This window comes from Podarcis raffonei, chromosome 1, assembly GCF_027172205.1.
Source record: "Podarcis raffonei isolate rPodRaf1 chromosome 1, rPodRaf1.pri, whole genome shotgun sequence".
In the NCBI taxonomy this organism is placed as follows: domain Eukaryota; kingdom Metazoa; phylum Chordata; class Lepidosauria; order Squamata; family Lacertidae; genus Podarcis; species Podarcis raffonei.
Genome location: NC_070602.1, coordinates 116,756,119 through 116,782,762, shown reverse-complemented (window position 1 = coordinate 116,782,762; position 26,644 = coordinate 116,756,119). Strand labels below are relative to the sequence as shown.

At 43.8% G+C, this 26,644-nt stretch overlaps 1 protein-coding gene across 3 annotated transcripts in view; it reads left to right on the top strand.

The window, feature by feature from the left end:
- The first annotated feature begins 4,130 nt into the window (after positions 1–4,130).
- Positions 4,131–26,644, top strand: part of MAP3K20 (mitogen-activated protein kinase kinase kinase 20) — a 111,296-nt gene continuing 88,782 nt past the window's right edge. Inside the window, exons 1-2 of one of the 3 annotated variants that reach the window (XM_053359378.1) lie at positions 4,131–4,412; positions 16,571–16,759. In XM_053359378.1, the coding sequence (XP_053215353.1) occupies positions 16,601–16,759 (159 nt within the window). In that variant the 5' untranslated portion in view covers positions 4,131–4,412; positions 16,571–16,600. Of the gene's footprint in view, positions 4,413–16,279; positions 16,430–16,570; positions 16,760–26,644 lie in introns of those variants that run through there. The other 2 variants (XM_053359393.1, XM_053359386.1) reach the window with 2 other exon arrangements.

The window sequence follows — 26,644 nt, the reverse complement described above, 5'->3', positions numbered from 1 at the left end:
CAGAACCTCATATCTGCATTGATTTGTATTGATTTGGGGGACAGTTGTCCCCTACTCCCTACTTGGCTACGCCCATGTCAAAAACCCAGAGCTTTTTTTCAGCCAGAACTCACATGAACTCACTTCCGGCACCTCTCAGCTTGGCATCATTGCCATTCTAAGCATTCATGGTGAGCTCCAGCACCTCTTTTTCTAGAAAAACAGCACTGTCAAAATCAGGTTAAGTACTTAACCTGGTACCCCAGGTTAAGTACTTAATTCGTTCCGGAGGTCCGTTCTTAACCTGAAACTGTTCTTAACCTGAAGCACCACTTTAGCTAATGGGGCCTCCTGCTGCTGCTGCGCTGCCGGAGCCTGATTTCTGTTCTCACCCTGAAGCAAAGTTCTTAACCTGAAGCACTATTTCTGGGTTAGCGGAGTCTGTAAAATGAAGCGTACGTAACCTGAAGCATATGTAACCTGAGGTACCACTGTATGTGCAATGTACCATGTCAGTCAGCAAGCATATTTTGTACCAACTGAAGTTTTCACAGTTAGCCACAGGTAACAACACATTTCAGTTACTGGCTCAATAATGAGCTCTTGCTTGCGTTTATAGAGATCGGGGGGAAATTCCATTTGGTTGTTTAAAGACAGGCCTACTTAAGTTGCATTTTCCGGGACAACATGTGGATCAAAACACAGGTCATCTTAATTAGCACTTCTATTAATTTTGCATTTCTCTAGCCAAGTGATGTGCACAAAAATACACACACTATCGGTGAAAATAACATACAAAGATGGATTCTGTTGAAAAGTGTTCTGCAAAAATGTGCATATTAAGCAAAATTGCATACAAACATCTGTATCATAAGATAAATTAGCACAAAAATACTGATAATTTTTTCAGGAGGATTTAAAACAAAACGCTTTTGCTACTTGCAGTCAAGCCATCTCCCAGACTGCTTCATTGCACTGGGGTGGGGGGCATATGCAAGAGAGTTCTGCTCATTGGGAGAGATGGCGCTTGGAAGCAATTGTGTCAGCTCTGCATTCTACAAAGCCACCAGAATTTCAACAGCCACACCAGCAGGAAAATTTCCCCAGGGCCTGTAGAATACCTCAAAATAAAACAAGAGCAAAAAAAAAAAAAAGAATCCATTGATCTCAGATAGTGGATTAGACTAATTGTTTCCCTCTGCAAATGTGGTGCTGGGGGACAGGACCTGTCACTGAAAGTTTAATCCCCAGCAGGAAGCGAGCAGGTGTTAAATAAACAACGACCACACACACACTTTTAGAACACCATCCTCATGTCCAACTTCACTCTGGTTACCGTGCATCGGAGACCCTTCCAAATTGTGGTGCATTATTCCCAGTAGCGGTCAGCAGTGCAGAGTGGGGTTGCTTTGATTACCTGCCTTCCTAATGCAGAGATGGGACACGGGTGGCACTGTGGGTTAAACCACAGAGTCTAGGACATGCCGATCAGAAGGTTGGCAGTTTGAATCCCCACGACGGGGTGAGCTCCCGTTGCTCGGTCCCTGCTCCTGCCAACCTAGCAGTTTGAAAGCATGTCAATGTGCAAGTAGATAAATAGGTACCACTCTGGCAGGAAGGTAAACGGTGTTTCCGTGTGCTGCTCTGGTTCGCTAGAAGCGGCTTAGTCATGCTGGCCACATGACCCGGAAGCTGTATGCCGGCTCTCTCGGCCAATAAAGCGAGATGAGCGCCGCAACCCCAGAGTTGGTCACAACTGGACCTAATGGTCAGGGGTCTCTTTACCTTTAATGCAGAGGTGGCTGCTGGTAACCAAGACAAGGTCAAAGTGATGTTGTTGCAGCAGCTGAGCCATTCTGATGCACCTGCTGCTGCTGCTGCACCCACACCAACAGCACTGCAGCCTCTCCCATCTTGGGTACTGCATTGGGAAGCCAGATAAGCAAGGCTGCCCTACCAGCTGCTACTGATAATTGCGTTTACTTAGCTTCTTGGGAGAAAAGCGATGACAAACCTAGACAGCATCTTAAAAAGCAGAGACATCACCTTGCTGACAAAGGTCCGTATAGTTAAAGTGATGGTTTTTCCAGTAGTGATGTATGGAAGTAAGAGCTGGACCATAAAGAAGGCTGATCACCGAAGAATTGATGCTTTTGAATTATGGTGCTGGAGGAGACTCTTGAGAGTCCCATGGACTGCAAGAAGATCAAACCTATCCATTCTGAAGGAAATCAGCCCTGAGTGCTCAATGGAAGGACAGAGGCTCCAATACTTTGGCCACCTCATGAGAAGAGAAGACTCCCTGGAAAAGACCCTGATGCTGGGAAAGATGGAGGGCACAAGGAGAAGGGGATGACAGAGGACGAGATGGTTGGACAGTGTGATCGAAGCTACCAGCATGAGCTTGACCAAACCGCGGGAGGCAGTGGAAGACAGGAGTGCCTGGCGTGCTCTGGTCCATGGGGTCATGAAGAGTCGGACACGACTAAATGACTAAACAACAACAACAAGCTTCTCCATAAATGACTGGTACTCAAAGCTGTGGAGCAGGCCTACTGACCTCAAGGTCAAGCACAAAGTTCCAAGAAGTGACAGGTGATTCAGGGATAGGGTCACCGTTATTCTTCTCTTACAATTGTTGGCTTTGTTCAGCACCTCAGTCCACAAATCCTTGCATGCAGCAGCAGCAGGCAGTTTAGGGCTACCACATTCACTTGATCAGGCAACACAGGCCGGTAGGAGTCTGGGTCCAAAGTCAACGATGGCCAGGGGCAGAACGAAAAGACTGTCTTTTATCTGTCTTTGCATCATCCCTTTCTCTGTCTCTCTGCTGTTCAATCAATCAGTCTTTTATTGCGGTCAAAGACCAGGCAGCAGAATTAACAACAGCAACATGTACTACATCAGCACCAAGGGGCGGGCGCAGTAGATGAAATTAAAAATTCCCTATAAACTTATTTGCATTAAAAAACAGCACTCCTTCAGCTGAAATCTCTCTGCTGTTGCCTTTCCCCTCCTTGCCACTTGCATTAATCTGAGAGCTGCATGACCGTATGTTGTGAACCGCCCTGAGATCTGCGGGTATAGGGCTGTATACAAATTTAATAAATAATAATAATGATAATAATTAGGCCAAGAACCACAGGTTGCCCACCTTTGCTGCCTGCACACAAATGAGTGGATCTCTTCTAGACATGCCCCCACCCCCACATTGAAAACACCTGAGAAACACTGACAAACCAAATCAAAGCCAACAATTTCTGTCTGCCGCTGGGTAGGCATGTCATGTGGTGATTCAAGTTCTGTGAGTTACACCCCAACCTTAATTATTACATTAAGAGTAGGAGGGAAAAAATGATGCTACTTTGGTGGGGTTTTTTTATGTTGTAGCTCTGCATTACAGTTGTATTTTAAAACGGCATATTTGGGGGCAAATAGCAGCTTGTGTGTGTTGTTTCTCAGTAGACCTGAACTGAGAGCACATTCAGACTGAAGGTTGCATGGGTGCTTTTTCTTTCAAAAGAAGAGGGACCAGTTATTTTGTGTCGTCTTTAGGAGACCAAATAGTACAACTAGAAGTTTGGCCCTTAGATTAAAGTATGTAACAGAAATATGTTCATGTCTCCCTTCTAACTTTTGTCGAATCCAAAAGCACAAGTTCTAAAAAGGCACGCGATTGGAGCAACCGGGGAGTTTTTAGCCACACCGTGGCAATGTGCAAGTCTCCTTATATCAAATATAGGTTCTCTCGCAGATTTATTATTATTTTTTGTAACTGTTGATGCTTGAGTAAGAAGCAAAGCTGGTGCCATTTGCCAGGAAATCTTGGGAAAGCGTTTTTTCTAAACACAAATGACCTCGCCTCAGCAGTACTTATAAAACAGTAAGTTAGGCTTGCATTGATTTGCAAACGAGGCCGGAACAGGACATTTAAACATTTCTGTGGAGAAATGCAGTTTAGTCTATTGGGCTCTTGCCTTCGAATTTAACAGGGGCTTAGTTGGGCTAAATATAAAGTTGGCTCTCTCGAGTATCTTTTATCCACCCCCCCACCCCCCAGGTCGGTGTGCTGGGGACGGGAAAGAGCGCGAAGGATTAACGTCGCCCTCGACTCCCCAGTGATGAGGGGAAACTCCGCAGCTGCCTGGGAGCCAGCCGCCAAGTGGGCGGGCCGTGCTTTGCCCCTCGGCTCCTAGCCTGGCCGGGCGCGGGGTGGTGCTGTTCTTGCAAGCTCGGAAGGTACTTGGGAAGGCTGGGTTGTGGTGTGACTCCTTGTGACATTAACCGGAAGCGTGGGAGAGCCGGGGCACGCACACTCGCACTCACACGCTCACGCGCGCGCCCAGGGGAGCAAGCCGAGGTCCCGCGGGGTGAAAGCGGAGTTGCTCGGGACAAGTTGGCCGCTTCCCTCTTCGGCGGGTCCCTCCGGGAAGGTAAGGGAAAGCGCGCTCTGCTGCAAAGCCTGGCGGGCTCGGCGTTGTGGTGGGTGGAGATTTCGCCGGAGGAGAAAGAAGCCCGGGTGTTTCTCCTGACTGGGTGGGAAATGAGGTGGGGGGTGGCGGTGGCGGGTTGCGAGGAGATGAACGCGCGTCCCCCCAAGAATGTCTGGAGCTGACATGGCGGGCGCGAGCGAGCGAGCGCGCTCCTCGCTTGGTTTGCCTCGGGGGTTAGGAGGAGGCGCGCGCTTGGCACAGTTGAGCGCCAAAAGGCGAGCGACCCCGCCGAGGCTTTGCGCTTTTGGAACGGGAAAAGAAACCACTTTGCGCAACAGGCCGCCCTATATGGGGTCTGGGCAGCCGGGGGGGGGGGGAGAAAAGAGAGTCCTCTTTCCCTCCCTGAAGCCGGCCTCAGGCGCTTGGAGGGAGCGCTGCAGTCTGGCTTGCGCAGCCCCCTTTGCCTGCCAAGAGGATTTATGTAAGTTTCTCAGCAAGTTGAAAGGATCATTTCCTGCTCTTGGCAGCGCCTCTCTGCGTTTAGCTCGGACACGCGCGCACACCCTCTCCTGTTCCCGCTTTGGTGACACACACGCCTTTCCTCTCTCTTAAAAAAAGTAACTTGCAACTTGCTGGGAAGTTTGGAGAAGGGCAGCCTCCGCAGGCCCTTCCGCCGCTGCCGCCCGGGTTTCAGGATTGCGCATACCTGTGCAGCGCCGCCCTGGGAATGGGCGCAGGGATGATTCAAGCCACCTGTCATCTTCTGGGTTTCGGGCATTCCTCATCCTGGCGGCTAATCTCGCAGGAAATCGTTAGACTCGTTTTGGGTTTCTAGTCCCGTAGGGATGTCGAAAAGTTTGCAGCAGCTGGAGTGGCACCAGTTGAGAAACAAAAAAGGCAAGCGAGCAAGGAAAAACTTGGGTATTTAGCTCTGGTTTGGGGACACCCCCTTGCCTTGTGTATTCCCCAAAGTTTGCTAAGCAATATTTCCCACCGCCACTACTTTTGCCAGTGTGTGTAAAGAATGCATTATGGCCTTTTAAGTAACAAAGTGCCCCCAAAATTAACAAAGTATGCAGTACTGTTTTTCTAGAAAAAGAGGTGCCGGAACTCACCTGTTCTCTTAGAATGGCAATGCCGCCCACCTGAGAGGTGCCAGAACTGAGTTCTTGCAAGTTCCATCTGGGGAAAAAAGCCCTGATAATAGATCCTGAAATTTTGACAGCCTGATACTTGGCAGGTTTATTTGGAAGTAAAGCCTACCGGGTTTTAGGTGATGCTACCCTCATGGACTTGGTCCTAGATGGAATCACTAGGTAAACAAAACACGGAAGAGCTGTTAACATGGAAACGCAAGTGGTCTAAGTAAGAGGGCATTGGTTATAGCCACAAAGGGAGCCATGGCATGTCAGGGCACTAGTGGGAAATTAAAATGGCTGCTTCTGCTGCTGCCACCATCAGGCCCCAGGCTTCAGGGCCTGCATCAGTACCAGTGGGCCTGGTTACTGGGGTTCAGGCCCTTTGCAGTGGCCTGAGAGTGCTGGTGGGTGGGCCCAAACCGTTTTAAACACACACACACACAGTTTATCTGTCTCTCCCTTAAGGCTCCTGAGAATTTTACTGGGTGCACTTGACCTAATAATTGTGAGGCGGCTGTTGCTGGTGTGTGTTCTCTTCACAAAGCGTTTCTCTGCAGCCTCCCCCACTTGCTTGCACTACTGACCTGAAAAATCCACATGCGTGGACCAGATCTTAAACCTCCGAAATTCGTCCCTTTAGGTTCATGTCTGCTGACTTTAGGGATAATTCTTTGAAGGTGGTCAACCACCGGTTTTTTAACCCTGGTCCGACTAGCTCATATTGTAATATCTGGTTCCCTCTTGTGCCGGCAGGGTTGTAAAGTACGACTAGGAACATACTGCCATATGTGATGGGGATGTAACTATGTACACAAGTTCTGGAAGCCAGTTGTAGCGGAAATTGGCATTATCGCTGGCAAACAGGTCTCCTTGGACAGTGTGTCACGACTCTTATCTATTTTTGATAGCACCAATGCTAATCTTACTTGTCAACAATTAATTCTGTGTCTGCTGGTTGCTGCTTGTCTAATGATCTCTCTGGGGTGAAAGGACACAACTTGTTGTTATACAAATCTATGGTTTTAAAAAGTCATGTTCATTGCCATTTCCGACAAAATGACTGGGGTGTGTGTGATGCGGACCCCTTCAATTGTGCTTCTGCTTTGGGGCTGTTTGTAATTTATATGACCAAACAAGCGCCTGACTTGGCGCATTCCCACTAAATATGTGTTAATTTGGCAATATTCATGACAGTTACACAGCGCTATGTTGGATAGAAACCCGGGATTGGTGTACTCGTTGATGTTGTGTTTAAGGGAATCCCTTCCTGTTAGCTTTCTTTTTAAAGAACTACTTCCACCTTGTTGATTTAAAAGTAGTTTACTTTAAAAGACTTTAACTGGTTTTTTTTAAGGCACAGCTGCCAGGTACATAGTAGGGAGTCTCCCCACCTTGTTTGCAAGAAATCTTAGCTGAGGATGTCATGGTTTTGTTTTTTAAGAGGAAACATGCACCCAAAGAGGCTGCACATGGCAGACCACTGGAAAAATGACTTGTAGAATATAAGGACGTTCACATCAGGATTTCACCCAAATTTTCTGTGCCCTTTGGTCATTTTTGGATACAATTTCTGTTCTCCTCAATTGCTGAACAATGGTTGGAATAAACGCAGAATAGTTTTTTGGCCTAGCACTTACCAGTGCCTGCTTCAGATCTGTGGACTACTGGCCAGAGATTGTAGTATTTTCCAGGAATAAAGAAGCTACTCATACTTGCTTTAAGCTAAAACTTGGAACAGCTAAAATAATTTTGAATCATTGATACCTCACACATTTATTGGACTTATCTATATGCTTTGAGGCATGTACGTATGGACTATATACCTACTTTACATATTCATGTAGTGTTTTTCCCCAAGGGCTTAAATGTTTCAGATAATTCGGTAATCCTTATGCTCAGAATAAACATGAATAGATATGGTGCTGAGTATTTATAGCCTGCTTTCCAATTTGATTAATTTTAATTTAAAACAAAATTCCTAAGAGCAGAAATATGAGAATAATAAACAAACCTCAAACATTTTAAAGTTGCCTACTCAAAAACTGTAAAATTGCAATAGCAGCATGCAACACAGCTAAAATGGCATTTTAAAATTGCATTCATTTTTTAAAAAACCACTATTCATTATAAAAATCATATATAGTCCCTGTTCTTGTTAAAATGTCTGGACCTTCATGTGATTCCTAAAGCTTCATGAGAGTGTCAGTGAGACTCTTCTTTGAATTGCAAAGATCCATTCCCCCTATTATAGGCGAAGGACTGAGACAGTGTGAAAGGGGCACAGCATTTGCAGGTCATAGGGGCTGCTGCAGGCAACCCATTTTTTGAGCATTCTGATTTGCAGGCAGAAGGTGTGTGCTGCAGAGGTTAGATGCTATCCTATGTTTGTTCTGATTTGTTTACGGGGTGGTTATACAATAACAAGCATTCATCCCAAGTTGCTTGTAGAGTGTTTTCACAGCTTCCTGTTAATCATTTGTTCACTTCACACTTTCCATTGGGTTTCCCTGTTGCTTTCCAAACTGCAGAAAGTCCATTTTAAAAAACCCCAAAACACCTGGATTTGTTGCGTTAGGGCAAATCCTAAAGTTCCGGTAGGCACTTGACTCCCTCCCCATGTTAGAAACTCAAGATATATAAGTTACGTGTCAAATGGCTCCTTAACCAGGGGTCAGCAACCTTTTTCAGCTGTGGGCCGGTCCACCGTCCCTCAGACCATGTGGTGGGCTGGACTATATTTTGAAAAAAGAAAGAATGAATTCCTATGCCCCACAAATAACCCAGAGATGCATTTTAAATAAAAGGACACATTTTACTCATGTAAAAACACACTGAGTCCTGGACTATCTGCGGGCCGGATTGAGAAGGCGATTGGGCTGCATCCAGCCCACAGGCCTTAGGTTGCCTACCCTGCCTTAAACCAAGGTTAAAGTTGCCATTTTTCAAATGATGGACTGACTGTGGTTGATTATCACTTAAACATCTGGCTAGTTCAGATGACAACCTTGAACTAGGTTAAGAGCTTTAAGAACTTAAAGAAGAAAAGTCACTTGATCCAGGGACAGTCCACACATATATTAGCCTATTCCGACCTCTTTTCTTAATTGTGACTGCTGCGGCTCTGGCTGCACAGAAATTCATTCCAATTGTAAAATATGACTGGTAGAATTCAACAGGATGGGGTATTAGTGTGTGAAGACAGTCAAGATCCAAGGATCCCCAGGCATGCACCTCCAGCTGGTGAAGATGCCAGATGCCATCCTGGCACGCAGACATCTTCACTTGGTCACATGTGGTCGAAAGCCAGGTGCAAAATGCGCCTGGCCCCTGGTTAATTTCGAACAGTGCTCCCTCCTGCAAAATACTGACGTCTGGAGGCACCCATGCCATGCTATCTTAACCACCATAACTGCTGTTGGTACCAGCACATCCCTTCTGCTTAAAACTTGGCAACGAAAGAGTAACCCCCCCTTTGCATCATAGCTGTCAATGTTTCCCCCTTTTTAAGGGAAATTCCCTTATTCCGAATAGGATTCCTCGCAAGAAAAGGGAAGAGTTAACAGCTATGCCTTGCATCCTTGTACACCCAAGCAAAACATTATCAGTCCTCATTTCATGTGTTACTGTACACTCCTATACACCCCTACTCAGAACTAATTGCTACTGATTTTAAGGAGGCTTGCTCCCAGATTGCAGCCTTAGTGCTGCTTCTGTAGTTCTTAGCTGATCAGCCTCATTTTGGGTTTTTTGGTAACTGAAGCTTTCAGGAAAACCGGAGAGAAAATTTGTAATGCGTTGTTTTCCTTTTTTCTTTCTGGCAAGGCGCCTGTTTTTTTGCTTGTAGAGTCGTTAGCAGCAAGAGATTCATCTACCTATTTCTTCTGCTGAGCAGCTGCTGAAGGTAGCAGGATCCATGCCTGGGGTTGAGGGTGGGGAAATGAGCAGGAGAGGAAGGAAAAGATGGCCAGTCCTAATATATGTTCTCAGATTTGCTTAGGCTGAAACAGAGCTGTGTTTGCTAAGAAAGCCATGCTTTATTGTGCCTTTTGTAGCATATTAGCACCATTATACTGCATAGATTCCATTCCACCACTTAGAGGAATAGTGAGTTCATTTTGTTTCAGGGTGCTTGGAATGGGGCCGCATTTGAAATCCCAAGAGATGAATTGCAGTATAGGGATACGAAATCGTGAATCTAAAAATGGATGGCCAAAGTCCTCGAAAGCCATGGAACTGTGTTTTCTTTCCCAAATAAGGAAACTTGGCACATCCTGCTGTATGTTTTAAGCTAGCACAAATGTAGTTACTACTTTATTGGCAATACATTGGCACAATGCCTTTCCAAAGGAATCACTGAAAGCTGCGGAGTGTCTTGGCTTAATCGCTTTTTATTTTAAAGATCTAAGCTGGAAATAGGAGAATTTAATTCTTGGATACCTGGAGAACTGGGTGACTGGATGTTCCAATTCCAAATGAGTTAATATTATTATTATAGTCAGCTGTGTGTGCATGTAATGTCATGGATGTGGCACTCTGTTAAAATACATGGTTTTTACAGTTTGCAGACACACAGTGATATATTGGGATATGATGTCTTACATTTAGCGAGCTTGTCATTTACAGTCACCAAATTGACTGTGAAATGGTAAATTAAAGATGCCACACTGCAACTTATTTACTAGAGAGTAAGTCCCACTGAACTTAGAGTGGCTTACTTCTGAGTAAGCTTGCTTAGGCTTGCACTGCCTACAACTTGGCTTGGATTTAGTTAAAAGTAAGGGGTGCTAAGCCAAAAGGTGCAACTCTAAAGTGAGGAAGAAAATGGAACTGGAAATACAATATTTTGTGTCTGTTTACAAAAGTCAGAACTTCAATATGTTTCAAGGCATGGGTGTAAAAAATCAGTGTCAGTTTATGACAAAATGAGTTTGAACTGAAATTGGGATGAGTGGTGATCATCATGTGATAGCTTACTGTAATTACCGAATTCGAAGTATGGCTGACACATATTTGGGGAGGGGGCATAGCAACCTGAGCCTCCTCCCTGTGTTCATTTCAGAACAGCGCCTTAAAGAACACTGACGATTGCACCCACCTTGAAACCACCTCAAAAGGCAGCTATCCAAATGTTGAGCTTTCCCCTTACTCCTGAACTGGCAACAACAACAGACTTCGGTGGGCCTTTATGGGAAATGATTTCAACAGCACTATTTTTCTAGAAAAAGAGGTGCCAGAACTCACCAGGAACACCTCCCTTGTTCTCTTACAATGGCAATGGCACACACCTGAGAGGTGCCAGAACTGAGTTCTGGTGAGTTCCAGCTGAAGAAGACCTTTCTCCTTTGGAATAACTGCTTGGGGGTGGGGTGGGGGACTGGTTGAAGCTATGCCCCTTTACTCAATATCGGATGGCTCCAAGCCATGTAGGGTTTCATAGGCCTGAAAGCTTTGGCAAAGAAGGAGACTGGATTTTTCCATACCAGCTGTGGTTGCTGTATTAAAAAACAACAACAACATTTTAACCCATTTGCCCATCTCAGTTACGCTTAAGGTGTGTCAATCAGTAAAATACAGTGATAATAAAGGTAAAGGGACCCCTGACCATTGGGTCCAATCATGACTTACTCTGTGGTTGCGGTGCTCATCTCGCTTTATTGGCTGAGGGAGCCGGCGTACAGCTTCTGGGTCATGTGGCCAGCATGACTAAGCTGCTTCTGGCGAACCAGAGCAGAGCACGGAAACGCCGTTTACCTTCCCGCTGGAGCGGTACCTATTTATCTACTTGCACTTTGACATGCTTTCGAACTGCTAGGTTGGCAGAAGCAGGGACCGAGGAACGGGAGCTCACCCCATTGCGGGGATTTGAACCGCTGACCTTCTGATCGGCAAGTCCTAGGTTCTGTGGTTTAACCCACAGCGCCACCCACATCCCTACAGTGATAATAAGCCCAGTTAAAAAAGTAAATGGTTAATCAAAAAATGCCAGGAACATAAGAAAGTAAACAACCTGAAAGCAGCGGCGGAGCAAGCTGATTGGGTGCCTGGAGCGGCGCATGTGCCTTGCGCCGTGGGGTGGAGCCAGCTGGGGCAGGCTGCTCCGTGGGGCCTCCGAGGAGTCTGCCTACCTCCTCCCACTCAGCCACCCTACAGCTGAGGGGGAGGCAGCGGGAGGACCGTTTGGTGCAGCGCAGAGCCTGTGGGCGCCCAACCACCGTGTCTCTCCCAGGAGAGACGCGTGGCTTGGGCTCGCTGCAGGCCCCGCGGTGAGTGCTGCCCGCCATTTTGTCACCCCCTCAGTGGTGACACCTGGGGCGGCCTGCCCCCACCACATCCCCTTCCTCCGTCCCTGCCCAAAAGGACAATCCAATACACGCCTGCTCAAAAATGACCCCATTGAGTTCAGTGGGACTTACTCCCTGCTTAGAATTTCAGCCTAAAGGCCTTAAACTCTGATCCAAACTGCCATTTGTGACTAGACCTAGTCAGAAAATCAGCAGAAGACTGAGCAGAAGAGGGAGGTTCTGCTTATTTTCTGACTGGGGCTATGCACAATCTGCTTCATTAACTTGACCATTTGCTGGGTTAGGCATTTATATGCACAGTTCGTCATCCCTCTAAATAGAAGATGGATCAGGATAGTAGCATAGACCATGATCAATGTTCATAACGCCCTTCTGAATGTAGATTCACTATTGCCAGGGAAAACAGCACCTTCTGCTCACATTCACCAAGAGTATTAAGGGTGCAGAAAGAGACTTCTGTGAGCCTCAGTGGCAAGCATAATATATTCAACTGCAATAATCTGCGACAATACAGTTATAACATAATTGTGTTATGAAATCATAAGCATGCATAAAATGTGAATTCTCGTTCCATTGGATTTTTGGCTGCCGTTGCAATTTTCCCTTCCATTTCAGATAAACCTCTTAAGGAAGCATTGGGATCCTTTTAGGGCAGGGGTGGGGGAACTTTGGCCTTCCAGAAGTGGCCTAACAACAGCTCCCATCGTCCCTGCCCCTTGGCCATGCTGGCTTGGGATGATGGGAGCTGGAGTCCCAATAGAGTGGCAACCACAGCATACAGGATTTCCTGAACCATTCCTGACACTGAACAATAGATTTCATTGGAAGGGGGAAAATGGCACACATCTCCAGGGTTCAAGTTCAGCTTTGCAAAGAAGCCCACAAAATTTACCACCTGGCAATAGTTTTTTTTTAATGAACAAACATCAGTTGTGACACATAGATACGGTAGGCCTTATGCGGAGAGAAAATGCATTTTTTTAAGTAATAAAAACTTGCCTCCTTTATTACCTAGAGGAAGTCATTACTTTTTAAAGGCAATCAGCTTTTCCCCAAGCCCAGCCAGCCCATAGAATGTAGCAAAGCGAATCCCTTTTGTGTGCAAGATTGAAAAAAAGAACAGATTTAATAAAGCTTCACTGCATAATTACCAGGTGACAATTTTTATTAACCATATACCAACAACTAAACGAGTCACTCTCTACAAACCTGGAGTTTGGCTCCTATCTCTGTTGAAGGTTAAGATCTTAAAACAGTATTTCTCCCCCTGCAAATAATATTTTAAGGAAGCCAGGAGCCAAACTTTAGCTTTCCAAAGGGAGAAAAGGAACTCTTTAGCCTGGTGCTATACTATAATGTGCACAGGGTTTCCTCTTTCCTATGCTGGCTTATTCTTACTTTAGAGCAAGTAAAACCTATAGTTAGAGTAGGTATAAAGGCAAGCTATCAGATAACAGGAACCCACTGAGCATCTATTTAACTATATTGAACTGGACGTGCTGTTGTTAAAAGAGTTGGATATACAAAGCGCACATGACAATAGACTGCTGGGCATTAAAATTGAAATACAAAATGCAACAAAAGGTCTCGGATTCTTTTCTCCATGGTGCGGAAGACAATATTTTCTAAGCTATAAAAATAATAATTGTCAGGAAGTGAAAAACTCACCTATCACTCTCAACAAATCCACAGAACATAAGCTCACATCTTGCAGTGTTTGGGGGTATTTTTAAATAAAAAGTCTCGGGCCACATTAACTTATTTAGATCAAAATTGAAGTTCAATCCATCCTATAGAGACACTTATAAAGCAGCTGTCACCTTGCCAAAACAAAGCACGTCCTTTTCATAAGGTGATGGATACTTTAGAAATGTCTTTATATGATGGATAATGACAGAACCATTCCTTCAAATGCACATCATGTGTTACTAATCTGCTGCAGGCAACAAAGCCAATCTCCATAACCTTCCCCATGGTTCTCATACAATAGTAGCTAGGAGTTCCCAATTGTATTTCTGCAAATGACAGGACCATGGAACACTGGAGAGGTTCAGGATGTTGTCTCCTTCTTCCTCGTGAAAATTGCCACAGAAGATGTAGCTTAGAGAGATATAAGATGGAAGTAACTAGCTCTTGGAATAGATAAGTGAAATATTTGCATTTGAAGAGATGGAAGTGTTTATTCTAAACACTTTAATCTTGGAAGCAGCTTTCCCTGATTCCAGCAAAACATTAATTCCAAATGAGCTTAGAAATGGAGATGGGAGTCTGGCCCCACCTATAATGTCTGCATTTTCAGATTTGTCACTGAACAATAAATCACAGGATCATAAAGTTGGAAGGGACCCTGTGGGTCATCTAGTTCTGACCCCCTTGCAAATGCATAGTTGAGGGTTTCCAGCCCATAATTAATTAGACCAGTTTTGGTGCTGATCCGGGATGACGAGGGAGTTCAAATGTGGATAAAGAGACTGCAGTGAAGCTTCGTGAATTCTTTGCATCAGCAGAAAACAGGGCAGATCTCAGTGCATGACCTAGGTTTTGTAGGATGGGAGTGACTGAGGAAGTGATGGCTACCAACTTGGATGAGTTTAAACAAGAGTCAGACAAAAATGTATGGAAGATAATGCTATCAACAGCTAGTAGCCATGATGGCTTTGTTCAACCTCTACTATCAGAGAGAGTCTTACCTGCAGATTCTGGGACCTGAGCCTCAGATATTCTGCACGCAAAGCAGATCCTCTGTCACTGAGCTGTGGCTCTTCCCTTGTTGCCACTGTGAGACTTAGTAGGCAATATTGTGGCATTCCCATTTTAGTGATTGCACTACTTCCTGGCTGGGTCCATTTTATCCTTACCCTTATTCCAGTCTATATATGGAGCCATGGGAGCTTGCACAATCATGTGTTTTGCATATGCCATCAATATGCTGATTACATTTTGCTCTATTTCTTCTTTTCATCTGATCTCTGAGCTTATTGCTGGGGTTGGGATTGGGTTCAGCTGAAGATGAGTCAACTGAAATTGAACGTCGTGCGCACTTACGCAACCGTACATATATAAGGGAAATTCAATTGTCTCTAATATCCATTGTCTTTGATACTCGTATAACTAAACTTAGACATGTGCCTAAGTGTTTGCAATGAGGTTTCACAGATCCTTACATAGGATAGGGTAGCATTTTATTTGCTAATACAAAGCACCAAACATGGTAAGTAGTCAATTGCATTGCAAGGCGCTAGTTGGAAACTTCACTTGAGTTGCAAACTCCTATCTGCAGCTCTTGCAAGCCTCTGTGACTTGGACTCTGGTCCCCTTCCCCATTTTGTAATAGGGAAATAATGGTACTAGTCCACTTTGTTGGCCAGCAGCAGGCATGGAAACTCAAGAGGATTTTGAATCTAGAACTAGTAGCTTCTCAATCTGACTTCTTTCCCCCCTAGAGAACTAAGCGCTGAATTCAAAATACAATGCTTTTGCACACATATATCTTTGTCAAGAAACAGGTTGCGGCAGGACTGTATCACTTAATTCTCCAGACTGTTAACTTTATTTATTTTAAGCAGCACCGCACAGGTTAATGTTAAGTGGTGTGTGAGCAGGTGTGGAATTGGTGGAGATTTCCTGGTGTCTAGAAAATGATGAAGCCAATTCAGGCTGGAAGGTTAGTTGTGCATTCGCAAGAGCATCTTATTTTGTGCAAAATCATGCAATAATTTCTACAGGAGCCCATGTGGCTGTGCTACTTTTGTACTAATTTTTGCACTGTTTTGTACTATAAAAAAATCTCTTAAGTTGGATGTACAGAGAAATGTAGTCGCTGTGAGCTTGTGCCAGCTATTTAAGTTACACTGGGTTTCCCCTGAAAGCTTACTTCTAGACTTTGCTTTCAACATGAACCTGACATATATGGATTTTTGAGCTTGATAACTTCTTTTGGTCAGGGGTCAGTCTTAAGTGATCCAGCAATAGGCTGGATAATAATATTAAAGATTATTTGAAGAGACCCCGTGACTTAGAACAAGAATGTTCTTGTTCCGCTGGCAAGAAATATGATATCTCGTCTTCTTTTTTAAAAAAGAATAAGAAGAAGTGTGCCTTCACGTACTCATAGGGTTTTTGTGTATTGCAAGCAAGATAAATTATTCTGCACTTGCTGTTGAAGGCACAACTAAGCCACTTCTGGAACAGACTTGTGTTTTGGCCAACTTTTCCCTCCGCCGCATATAACAAATGCTTCTACCTTAGTGAACATTTGCAGACAGAGCTCTTGGTCTGGAGAGGTCTAAAGTTGTTGTTGTGCCAGAATATTCAGGAGCTTAGGTTATGTATATTTCTCGAGAAGTGATCACGACATGGATACATGGCATACCCCAGATTCCAGAACTCCTAGGCAAGCTAACAGTTGCAAGTGAGCTTTCCTTTTGACAGTGTACGTCACTATAAGGGAACTGAGCACACATACGCAGAGCCTTTTCCTGTAGTCCCAGCATCTGAAAATAGCAGAGAATGCGGTGGATTTTTTAGCCGTTTATCCACAGATAATAGCTTCAAGGGTCTGGACGGAATATACAGTGTGAGTGCCACAGCTTTTTATACCATTCGTATCTTGTTTGCATTATCGTACTAAAGGGAAAGTTCAGAATAGGTGAACCATGGCAACGAAAGCATAACTGGAGATGTTTTTTTTTGTCCCCCTCCCTTTCTTTTCTTGCAGGTTTTGCCGTGGTTATTTTGTCATTATGAGATGTTGTCTCTCGGTGCTTCATTTGTGCAAATTAAATTTGATGACTTGCAGTTCTTTGAAAACTGCGGCGGAGGGAGTTTCGGGAGTGTGTATCGAGCCCGATGGGTATCCCAGGACAAGGAGGTGGCTGTGAAGAAGTTGCTTAAAATAGAGAAAGAGGTAAGCATGCAACCTATCCAGTTCCTATCAGAAAAATTGCTGAGATTTAAGTTAAATTGGCAGAAGCTTTTATTCCATCTTTTTTAAATAAAAAAAACCCTCGTGTGCAAGCATTTAATACTGGCAAGCCTCGCTACTTTCAAACAAATCAGTAGGCCGTTTCCTATCGCTTCCTTTTGATGGAATAGCTTCAATTTAGCAAACTTTTTGCATAGTGAGAATATACTTAAAAGTAAACTTAAAGAAATGAGAACATCACTGGATGCAGTAGAATCAAAATCAAGTTGATTTCCTCCTTTTGAAACAGGCATATAACAAGAGCCAAATAGGTGGTCTCTCCCTTGCTAAAAATATTGCCAGCCCAATGGTTTTTGCACCCAAATGTTATAAGTGCATGTCATGCTGTTTTTCCTGGGAACTGCATGCTCACAGTTCAGGGCAGGATTGCAGCCTAGATGTGCAACATCATATTTCAATCCGATCTGTATTTACGGAAACATGTTGTCATACTAGTAGGCATTCTCAGTATGAACATGGCCCTCCATTATACGGCAGCACAACTCCTCAAAGCCACATGGTTTATACACAGGTAGCAAGGTATCACAATGACATGGGTAATGTTTCATTTGTACGGATATGTTGACAATACTTGGAGCTCATTCATGTGCAGATTCACTAAGAAGTAAGTCCTACTAAGACCTGTAACACTTGCTCCAAAATAAGGATTCATACAATCGAGCATTTGCTTTGTAGTCTTCGTTCTGCATTCTGAGTAGTTTATGAGTATGAAAACCATAAGAGCACACCTGATGTGAGTTTTTACGAACAGGTGAAAGCCACAATCCTATGTATGCTTTCTAAGGAAGGTTTAATCTGTTGGAAGCAGCCTAGAGTGGATGCGCCATCCCAGCCAGATGGGCAGGGTAGTAATAATAATAATAATAATAATAATAATGGTCTTAAATGATCTACATTGACTCCCAGTATGTTTCCAAGTACAGTTTAAAGTGTTGGTGCTGACCTTTAGAGCCCTAAACGGCCTCGGCCCAGTATACCTGAAGGAGTATCTCCACCCCCATCGTTCAGCCCAGACACTGAGGTCCAGCTCCGAGGACCGTCTGGCGGTTCCCTCTCTGTGAGAAGTGAGGTTACAGGAAACCAGGCAGAGGGCCTTTTTGGGAGTTGCGCCCGCCCTGTGGAACGCCCTCCCATCAGATGTCTAGGAAATAAACTGACTTTTAGAAGACACCTGAAGGCAGCCCTATTTAGGGAAGTTTTTAATGTTTATCATGTTTTTAATATTCTGTTGGGAGCTGCCCAGAGTGGCTAGGGAAACCCAGTCAGATGGGCGACATACAAATAATACTGTGGTTTACTTTGACTAAACAGGCAATGGCCTGTGCTACATATCTGCTATTAAACAGTAATCCAAATAAAATTATATATTTTTGTCCTGAGGCTAGCCTCATTGATAGTCTGTGTTTTTCACAACAGCATTAGAAAGAAGAAATATATTAAAAACAGTAAACATGATCACACATGTAATCTCTCTCTCTCTATATATATAAAGTCATGTTCACAATAACCTTCAAATCAGACACATTATTTCATAATATAGAACATTTGAATTATTCAGATCTGCCTAGCTTTAGCCATTAAAAGCCAGCACAGTCGCGGTCTTGACAGAAATAACGTTTATCGAATCAGTGTTTGAAATATGAAATGTGTTTAAAAGAAATTCCATGTAATCAGTGTGATCTTCAGAGTACCTATGACCAGGACAGCCATTCAGAAACCCCTCATTTTCCCAATTCATTTAATGCACATAAAAGGTAAAGGTACCCCTGACCATTAGGTCTAGTCACGGACGACTCTGGGGTTGAGCACTCATCTCGCTCTATAGGCCGAGGGAGCCGGCGTTTGTCCGCAGACAGCTTCCGGGTCATGTAGCCAGCATGACTAAGCCGCTTCTGGTGAACCAGAGCAGCGCATGGAAACACCGTTTACCTTCCCACCGGAGCGGTACCTATTTATCTACTTGCACTTTGACGTGCTTTTGAACTGCTAGGTTGGCAGGAGCAGGGACCAAACAATGGGAGCTCACCCCATCGTGGGGATTCGAACCGCCGACCTTCTGATCGGCAAGCCCTAGGCTCTGTGGTTTAGACCACAGCGCCGCTTTCCCCAAATAATTCAGGGAACTGTAGTTGGTTAAGGATGTTGGGAATTGTAGCTCTGTGAGAGATAAGCTACAGTTCCCAGGATTCTCTGGGGGAAGCCACATGGTTTAAAGGTATGATATGTATGCAACCTCCTTATATGACCTGGTTCCTTTTTTATTGGCTGTAACTTATGGTTGCTATAAAGATTGCTTTAAGAAAAAGTAACTGCATGCATTATCAGACATGTTCTTTTTTTAAAAAAAAATTAAGATCACTGAGATGCCTCAACAGTTCATTTCCATAAATATATTTTTGGCAGACAATTGGGAATACCGAGCAGTTTCAGTCTTGGAGATATGTAATTAAAATCCTTTGTTTGCTGTTGTTTGAACCAGTAAATAAAATACCTATTCTAGTCATGGTGATTTGACTTCTTCAGCTACTAACATTAATCACATTTATTTAGCACATTTGCACCTATAACATATTTGCATGCAAATTTAACAACTCTGGAGATCTGAGGGAGAGGGCGAGAAGCAGGATTCGCCTTTTGGGTTACTATGGAATCTTGTAATAAATGTGTTTCTGGGTCTTGTACTTAATTTATAGCAGATGTTCGCATTACTTCTTGATAGCACAAGTATCCACACTAAGTATCCACACTTCCTTGCACTAAGAAAGCACAGCTCTCGTAATGGGTTCAGTTAAGTGCTTGATGCATATTATTTTTCACATTTGTTCCCCACCTTTCCCTCAGGGAGCTCAGGCCAACATCCCTGAGGCTACCTCAAGTTAGGCGAGTGGTTATTGAATTGCTCTTATAGGTGGCAGAATGGAGAATTGGCTGTGGTAGGAAAAGATGTAATAATATGAGCTGGTGAGTTTTGGAAGCTTGTGCAGCAAAGAAAAAAACACGTTCTCCAAGAAATGGGAATTTTTATTTGCTCTTTCTTTGAGGACGTGTTTTTCTTCTGCCTGCACCACTCACCTTACCCTGAGATGACCTGCTGCCCTCAGATGTTGTTGTGGACAACGCAGGGGCGGAGGAAGGGGGTGTGTGGTGGGGGTAGGCCGCCCCAGGTGTCACCACTGAGGGGGGTGACAAAATGGCGGGCGGCACTCACTGCGGGGCCTGGGAGAGACACGGTGGCTTGGGTGCACGCAGGCTCCCCGCTGCCCCAAACGGTCTGCCTGCCTCCTGCCCCAGGCGCCCGATCAGCTTGCTCCGCTGCTGGGACAACGTATTCTTGTCCATGTTGAACTAAGATCTCACCACCTGTCCAGTTGGCTTCTGTTTGTGGAATACAGTGGTACCTCAGGTTACATATGCTTCAGGTTACATACGCTTCAGGTTACAGACTCCACTAACCCAGAAATAGTGCTTCAGGTTAAGAACTTTGCTTCAGGATGAGAACAGAAATCGTGCTCCGGCGGCGCAGCTGCTGCAGGAGGCCCCATTAGCTAAAGTGGTGCTTCAGGTTAAGAACAGTTTCAGGTTAAGTACGGACCTCTGGAACGAATTAAGTATTTAACCCAAGATACCACTGTATAGTTTGTGTTTAATTTTGTCTTTTGCTTCAGTTAGTAGAACATCTAGGCCAGCCCCAAGCCAGTGTGTCCTCAAGGGAGTAGTGTACAACAACTCTCCTCCCCTGGCTGTCGGAAGCCATTGGAAGAAGGAAGAAGGGGCTGTCTAAAATCTTGAAAGTGCCCCATTTGTTTCCTAAATTCCTGAACGCCCCCTGAGAAGACTGTATGGTTCTAGTTAAAAATCACTGGGTTAGGCTATCTAATAAGCTTTGTGGTCAAGAGCAGAGTGGACCTGGGATTCTCCCACATCCAAACTCAACATACCACTTCCTTTATACTATATTGGTTAGTTGCTTGTGTAAATACCCTGTAGGTTAAATTTAATCCTGCAAACGGAACCTGTAAAAATGGTGAAGCAACCAATTAAGTTACCTAAAAAAAAAAGTATAGAATATAATTCAATAGTACTGCTTGTTTTTTATTTCCACGTGTTTATTATTAAGAGATTTGGGTTTGTGTCAGACATGATTGTAGCCTTGGGTCTCATGGGTTGTGCCTGCAATTCAGCAACAAGTACAGTATTTGCTATCTTCATTTCTTCCTTTATTTCATTTCATTTCATTTCAACAATTTATGTACTGCTTAACACCGTAGTCTTTCCTGCACATTTAATATCCACACAATATTGTTCAAAATATGAACCTGTTTTGTATTTTGGAGGAGGTGTTGTCATTTGTAACTGCACCATATTTACTGTATTGCATCTACAGAGTTGCCTGTGAAGACTTATTGTAGGTGGTGAAAACAGGGATGGGACTCTGGGATTGGTACAGTATTGGACTTCAATATTGGTACAATATAAACTTCAATATTATCTTAGCAAATGATTCAAAGCCCCAGAGGTGTTTCACTGTTTCCTTTAAGAACCGGAATGCTTCTTGCATATATTCTTCTGACCTGCTTATATAAATGCATTCCTTCCTCTGCACACAACTGTGTTTTATGTATTTATATGCTAGTCTATACCGATAGCAAGATAAAAATTTACAGAATTAAACAAACGGATAATGAAACTTTGCTTTCCCAGAATTAAACACTGTGATTGTTTATATTAACAAAACTGTCAGGCCACCCTTTTATTGCCAAAGAATCATAGAATAGTTTCCCCAAAGTATAAAGCAGGTTATACAAAAACACGAAAGATAAAATACAGCTAAAACTATAAATCAGTTATGGAAACCATTGCAAGCAATAGCAGCCATTCAGGAGCTGCTTCCTCATGTGGGAGCTGTGCCTAGGATGGGGTTTAGCAGGCTCTAGGGAAAAAGCCTTCAGTCCCTTGGAATGTTGCTGGAATACAACTTTCATATTCCAGGTTTTTTTGTTTACCTTTGGCACTGCCTTTCTGAAAACCTGACTTCCCTGTGTGTATGACCATGCTCTGTTGACTGGACTCTCCATCTCTCATTGACTCCTGTGTGCCCTTCGACCTTGGATTGTGATTTCAACTTGCTCTCTGGACCATCCTTTAAGGGGACTCTGACCTCTGTCATCCCTGTGCCCTGAAGGACAGCCATCTTGATTCAAAACAGTGTCCAATTACATGCAAATATAGACAAAAACCTGCTCCTTGATCTGAGCAATTTTGTTACGATAGCTTAAGAGGTGTTCAAATTAATAATAATAATTCTATACCACCCGTCATCTGAGAATCGCAGGGTGGTTTACAGTTTTGTTAAAAAAGTAAGATAGTAAGAAACAAAATATAGTAAGAAACAGAAACAGCCAAAGATAGTTTAACTAGCCAAAGGCCACGGAGAAGAAGAAGGTTTTTGCCTGGCACCTAAAGATAGGTAATGAAGCCTCCACAAACAGGGAGCCACCACAGAAAAGACCCATTTGCGTGTTGCCACGAGGGCATAGCAAACAGGCAAGCTTTCCAAAATTTGGAGCAGGCTCTCTTTATAAGGAGCTCTTTACCATGATGTGCCATCCTTTGGAATGACTGGTGTGGTAAAGGAAGAAGTGATGTGACAAGTTGTTTTATTTGCGTGTTGTACATGTTCTTTCCTCCTGTGGTTGCGTTCTTTGGCCAAATACGGCTGCAAATCCTGTGTTACTCTCACCTGGGAGTACCTTCCATTGAAAATACAGTGGTACCTCAGGTTACATACGCTTCAGGTTACAGACTCTGCTAACCCAGAAATAGTGCTTCAGGTTAAGAACTTTGCTTCAGGATGAGAACAAAAATCATGCTCCAGTGGCGCGGCAGCAGCAGGAGGCCCCATTAGCTAAAGTGGTGCTTCAGGTTAAGAACAGTTTCAGGTTAAGTACGGACCTCCAGAACGAATTAAGTACTTAACCTGAGGTACCACTGTAATGGGGTTGTCTCTGCCCTGTCAAGTTAGCAGAATAAACATTTTTGTTCCAGTTTTGCTTTACATTTAGAACATTTTCCTTTACCTAAATAGGCTGCATTCTCAGGATACAATTCAAACGCAAATTTAAGTCAGGCCTGTGGAAGCACAACATTCCTTCATGGTGCGAAGTGGGTGGTGATAAGGAGAGACAGAAGTGAAGCTTAGCAGCATTGGTCAGTGGATTTTGTTTCCGGCCTCTTAACTTGCACACTTAAATACAAGGAACAACCAATGACTTAGTCTTTTCCTTGTACATACAACAATGTGGTGCAGTTTATTAATTATACTGTACCCTGTTTATTATTTGCATTGCTTATTTTAACTGTACTGTATTTTTACCTTGAAAACCACCTTGAGCAGACTTTTGCCATTAAAAGTGACATAAAAGACAGATAATAATAATAATAATAATATATTTCTATTATACCCCACCCATCTGGCTTGTTTCCCCAGCCACTCTGTATCATTTTATTTTTTTTAAACATTTAATATAAGATCTTATCCCTTTAGAATGCAGATGAAGAATCATGTTTTTGGATTATGCTCCATCTTTAAAAACAAAAACAAAACAAAAACAAAAACCCAACCTTTCTGTATATAGAAAAGTTTAGCATTGTTAGAGAGAAGACAATTTGTGGGGCCTGCCTGGTGTTTTTACATGAGTAGAATGTGTGCTTTTATTTAAAATACATATCAGGGTTATTTGTGGGGCATAGGAATTCGTTCATCCCCCCCAATATAGTCCGCCCCCCCCAAGGTCTGAGGTACAGTGGACTGGCCCCCTGCTGAAAAAGTTTGCTGACCCCTGTCCTAGACGCTCTCCAAGGCAATTTCACTCTTTCCCCCCCTTTTAAAAAATATAGTGCTTGACAGTAGCTACACTTCGCAATGCAGTCTTATGTTCCAATTACCTTCCCTCCCTTTCATTTAGAAGGTGGCTTTTTTACTGGGGGGGACGGGACCCAAAACCAAAATATTTGTGCATCGAGCAATATGGACAGAAAATAAATAATTATAAATCGAATCCTAGTGCAGTGCAGCTGCAGACTATCATAAAGTTCCTCTCTGCTTACTCGCCCTGCCATTTAAGATGTGCATGAAGAACGTTTCCTTTTTAAGAGGGCAAGTATAAACAGTTATAAGGAAACATTGAGCACCTGTTTATCTTAGCTGGGCACTGCACAGAAACAGAAAAGGCTCCCACTTGGTTCGCTTACATAAACGCACGGACAGGCTGATCACAGGAACTGTTGTCCCATAATATAAGAATAAGAAAATCCCTGCTGGATCAAACCAGAGATCCCTGATAGATCAGATTCATACAGTGGCTCACTCTTGAGAAGCCCACAAACAGGTTTATGAGATTTGTGTTCTTCAGTGACTGGTATTCAGGGCCATTGTTGCCTCTGTTTCTGGAGATAATATACAGTGGTACCTCTGGTTACGAACTTAATTCATTCTGGAGGTCTGTTCTTAACCTGAAACCATTCTTAACCTGAGGTATGACTTTAGCTAATGGGGCCTTCCTCTGTTCTCATCCTGAGGTAAAGTTCTTAACCCGAGGTACTATTCCTGGGTTAGCGGAGTCTGTAACCCGAAGTGTTTGTTACCCGAGGTACCACTGTACAGCCATCTGACTGGTACTCACTAATAGCTTTATCCTCCGTAAATTTGTCCAATCCCCCCCCTTTAAAGCCCCCCCCCCAAAGTTAGGAGCCATCCTGTGATAGCATTTCCCACAGTTAGCTTATTCATTTTTATTTAAGAGTAAAGCCATTTTAAGCACATCCAGATGATGTGCGATCGCTGACACGTGGATCCTTTTGGACCTGGAAGAGAGAAAAATGGGTGGGGGGGAACAGGGATGGGGTGCATGGGGGCTGGGAACTGAACCCCCGTACAAAATGGTTGTGGCCTGTATTTATACCCTGCCTACTAATCAAAGTTCTTGATACAAAATAAAATAGACAGTGATACAATCAGGGCTTTCTTTTTCCAGCCAGAACTCGCTGGAACGTCTCGTTCCGGTACCTCTCAGGTGGGCGCCATTGCTATTCTAATAGAACGAGGGAGGTGTTTGTGGTGAATTCCAGCACCTCTTTTTCTAGGCAAATAGCACTGGATATAATAGTCACTACAGGTGTCTATAAATCCCCTTCTCCCCTTCCAACAAATGCAATTCCACAACTGAATCTCCTGGCTGCCGACGCAGCTAGATGTTAGTCCCACATACTGTAGGCAAGTATGTCCTCAATGGACGGCTGCTTCTGATGTCTCTCACAGCCTTGGTGTGCTGGGTGGAGCAAACATGTTTAGATGCCTTCCTCCCAGTTATCAAACATTCAAACTTTTACCACATGCAGACAAACATGCTTCTTTAATGCTGGCCGGTTAGAGAACACAATGGAAACTGAAAAGCGGAACCAACTTTGTGGTGTGTGAAGCAATACCTTCGTGTGTTGTGATTTTTCCACCAACTGTAGTGAATGACCCCTAGTTATATTACTATGAGAGGAAGAAATGCCTCCCCACTCTTTCTGTATACTATGCCTGCTTTTATACTCCTCTACTATAGTTCAGCCTTACCTTTTTATTTATTTATTTTTTTAAGCATTTTGATCGAATTCTATCCATATAAACCCATGTAACAAAATAGATCTTCATGAGACAAGTACATAGAAACTAAACCGAACCAAACCAAGGCTGGCATGGGAAGTTACATTCACCAAGAGAACTGATAAAGCTGGTTATCTGCAATAAGATACCCCCTTATATTTTTTTCTAAACTGAAAAAAGCCCCAATGCTGTAACTTTTCTTGATAGAGGAGTTGCTCCAGCCCCTTGGTCATTTTGGTTTTCCTTTTCCACCTCCACACTACCCTTTTTCTGAAGTATATACAGTATTCTAAGTGTGGCTGCAGCTTATGATATTGGTAGTTTTTATTTTTTATTCCTTTCCCAACAATCTCAACATGGAGTTATCCCCCCGCCCCCAGCAGCTGCACACTTTCTATACATTTTCATTGAGCTCTCCTCCACAAACCTATGGTCAGCTTAGACCCACTCAGCATTTATGTAAAGTTGAGATTTTGTAACCACCACCTCACACGTGTTTAGATTCCCCCAGTTTGGAGAAAGCCCTTTGGAACTCTTTGCTATCCCTTTTTGTTTTTACCACCTTAAATAATTAGGTATCATCAATCGAGTCACCTCCTCGCTGCTTGCTCCTAACTTGAGATAATTAATGAACAAGTTAAAAAGCAGCGAGTGGCTTAAGATGTCAAATTAGGGTACTCATTCCTGGACGGGAAAGAGTAGAGGCCTAATAGGCCTTGGAAGCTGCCTGGCAGTTTGTGGGGAGGGGGGGGGGAAGTGTGGTGATCAAGTATTTTTAAGGTCAAGTCTGTTTGCAAGGAGACTACCGTTCTTGCCACAAAACTGGTCAGGCACAGCAATCGTGTTAAGGGCAAAAGGTAGCCAACCAGATCTGTTTTTTTTGTGATTCTGGGCATCTCCCTTATCCCACAAGGTTTATTGTGGCTTTTGCGGTGCCCTTTGCAGAAGCGTTCATGTTTATCGAGAGAAGGTACATTTCACTTTTCCCTCCAATGCAACTGTTCGGTTGCATTACTTAAGGGCTATTTCAATTCTACTTAGGATGAGATCGGAAAGAGACCTTGAATTTACTGCACACAAACATACCCTGTTCTGCATTTCTCCCCCAAGAAGAAATTAATGGCAGCTAAGAGAACCTGCCTCTATATCACATACAA